Source organism: Microtus ochrogaster, chromosome 22 (genome assembly GCF_000317375.1).
Source record: "Microtus ochrogaster isolate Prairie Vole_2 chromosome 22, MicOch1.0, whole genome shotgun sequence".
NCBI lineage: Eukaryota > Metazoa > Chordata > Mammalia > Rodentia > Cricetidae > Microtus > Microtus ochrogaster.
In genome coordinates, this window is record NC_022023.1 from 34261768 (window position 1) to 34264691 (window position 2924).

Below are 2924 nucleotides of genomic sequence, written 5' to 3' on the forward strand. Positions count from 1 at the left end.
TTGTAGACCAGGCTGGCCTCGAACTCACAGAGATCCGCCTGCCTCTGCCTCCCGAGTGCTGGGATTAAAGGCGTGTGCCACCACCGCCCGGCAATTATTTTATTTTTAGATACTTCGTTTGTCTGTGAGTGTGCGAGTGCGAGTGCGAGTGCGTTTGCGTGTGCGTGTGCGTGTGTGTGTGTGTGTGTGTGTGTGTGTGTGCAGTGCCTACGGAGGCCAGAAGAGGGTCTCGGATCCCTAGAACAGAAGTTTGCGAGCTAACCAAGTAGTGGGTCTTGGGACGGAGCTCCAGTTCTATTTTTGAAACAGGGTCTCGCGTAGCAGGTTGGCCTGCAACTCTCTCTGTAGCCAAGGATGACCTTGAACTCCTGTCTTCCCACCTCTGCCTCTCTCCCGAGTTCTGGGGCGGGAGACCGACAGAGGTACTTTACCGCAGAGTTTAAAACCACATTTTTCTCTTTGGCTCCTAGTTAGGCCTAAGAGTTACCCAGCACTCAGCACTCGAGCGAGGTTCTAGCACCTTCCTAGTCCACCTTAGAGTCTGTTTGGGGGTGGGGAGTGTCCTGCATTTGTATGCTCTGGGGTGCCCGGTAGCGATGGGCCCAGAGAGACTCCTTCCTGGTTCCACTAGCTGGCCTGACTTTACCTTTTCTTTTCGGTACCCACCTATGTGTTCTCGGCCTGGATCATCCTTCAGCTCCATGTCCCATCTAACCTGACCCTGCTGCCCGGACACCTGTACATGATGGCCGAGGTTCTGGACAAAGAGAAGGCGAGGCGAGCAGCAGAGGTGCCCTGGTGAGTCCTGACCGTCCTTAGGGTGCACAAGTACCAGGCTCCAGGGAGGAGACAGGACCTGGGCGGGGCCTGTGTCTCTGGGGGCGGGGCTGTGGTCTAGGAGGGCCGTATTCAAGAGTGGCGGGGCAGTGCCTCACTTTGGAAGGGGTGGTGCCTGGGTCTAGTTGAGGAGGCTGGGCCTCTGGGAGGGCGGGGTCTGTGTCTCGGGGCGGGGCCTGGGTGGAGCAGCAGATCCCCGGAGGTCCAAGCTTGCCTGCAGGACTCTTAGCATCTCTCTCGTGTGCGCTCGCTCAGGTGTTTCCTGCAGGTGAGCCGGCTGGAGGCGCAGCTGCTCCTGGAGCGCTACCCCGAGTGCGGAAACCTGCTGCTGAGGCCTGGAGGGGACGGCAAAGACGGTGTGTCTGTCACTACCCGACAGATACTCAACGGGTGCGCATGTGGGGCTCTAAGAGGTGGGGGCCAGAGCTGAGGGATTGGTAGCCAGAGGATGCTGGGAAAGTGGAGTCAGGCCGGGGTGTGAGGCTATGACTAGGGGGCGGGGGCATGCCTAGGGACGGGGTCTCCTGAAGTGTGGTCATAACTGGGCAGGCTTAGGATCGGGACATCGACTAAAGGCGCGGTCCTGGCGTGGGTCTCATAGGCGCATGGTCGCCTGGGGTGGGAAGTGTGGCATCCCAGCTAGCCAGTTGCGACTCTGCAGGTCTCCAGTGGTCAAGCACTACAAGGTGAAGCGGGAGGGTCCCATGTATGTGATCGACGTGGAAGACCCGGTGAGCTTTGGGGTGTCCTGGGTTCTGGGATCCTTCCCCTTTCCCTGCCTGACCGCCGTCTCTCGCCCTAGTTTTCCTGCCCCTCACTGGATGCTGTGGTCAACTATTTCGTGACATACACGAAGAGGGCATTGGTACCCTTCCTGATGGAGGAGGACTATGAGAAGGTTCTAGGTGTGCGATGTGGGGCAGCCAGGCTTGGACAGGGCCACGCTGTGGAGACCTAGCTCCGGGCCTCCACGCTGCCTCCAGACTGCCCGCTCTCTCTGTTCCAGGCTTCGTGGACTCAGATCGGGAGAACGGCGAGAGTGTATGGGCTGTGTCCTCCTCCCGGGATTCAGGTAACTCCCCTTCCCCATGATCCCTGCAGCCCAAAGGTTCTCTTTCTTCGTTTTGTTTTTTGAGACTTGGTTTCTTTGTACAGCCCTGGGTATCCTGGAACTCGTTCTGTAGAACCTGCTTCTTTTTCCCCAGTGCTGTGGCTGATTGTTGAGATAGGGTCTCACTCTATAGATGGAGCTAACCTTGAACTCAAGAGAGCCATCTGCCTCTGCCTCCTGGGTGCTGGAACTAATGGCCCAGCTCCAAAGGATTTTATTAACAGAGATGGGTAAAGCGGAGGATCAGCCACCTCAGAGAGACCTGGGGAAGGATCTGGGCAGGGAGTGGTTGTGGGTCTCCTTTACCAAGTGAGAGGAAGAGGCAGCATGCTTTGCAGAGGTCTGAGGGGAATGCAGCATGGTCCTTGAGCCCAGCCCTGAGCCACACGTACACATACACTGCTCCCCGCTGAGTGCATGCACATCAGAGGCTCATACATGCCTCTGTATACACATATACACATGCATGCATCTGTGTACCTGTCTGAAGCCACAATCCCACATGCATCCCAATTTGCAGACACATTGTGATCGACAGATGAGCACACGGGGATACTTATCTCTGCAGTATACCCTAGGAGTTTGTACCACAGAGGCCCTGACAGTGACTGTTTCCCATCAGGCCCTGCCCCCCTCGCTAATGTCTCGAAGCCACTCCCACCTGTGCCTGTGTCTGTGTCCAGTCAGGAGGACAAGCTACCTCTACTACCTCCCCTGCCTCAGCTACCAGACCAGGATGAGAACTATGTGACCCCCATTGAAGATTCCCCGGCAGTTGAGTACGTGAATCAAGACGGTAAGCCAGGTGGCAGACACTGGAGCTGGGAGAAACGGTTGTTGGTGACACCCTGTGACATCTCTCTCTCTGGCAGTGTCTTCCTCTAGTCATCCAGTCCCCTCAAAGCCCAAGAAGCCAGTGAAGCTCCCAGCAAAACCCCCAAAGCCACGGATCATGCCCAAACCAGGTAGGGCTCCG

At 57.0% G+C, this 2924-nt stretch overlaps 1 protein-coding gene across 1 annotated transcript in view; it reads left to right on the forward strand.

The window, feature by feature from the left end:
• Stap2 (signal transducing adaptor family member 2) overlaps positions 1-2924 on the forward strand; it is an 8379-nt gene that overhangs the window by 4590 nt on the left and 865 nt on the right. Inside the window, exons 4-10 of the mRNA XM_005357875.2 lie at positions 698-798; positions 1093-1227; positions 1499-1568; positions 1640-1742; positions 1844-1909; positions 2571-2744; positions 2821-2913. Of these exons, the coding sequence (XP_005357932.1) occupies positions 698-798; positions 1093-1227; positions 1499-1568; positions 1640-1742; positions 1844-1909; positions 2571-2744; positions 2821-2913 (742 nt within the window). The remainder of the gene's footprint in view (positions 1-697; positions 799-1092; positions 1228-1498; positions 1569-1639; positions 1743-1843; positions 1910-2570; positions 2745-2820; positions 2914-2924) is intronic.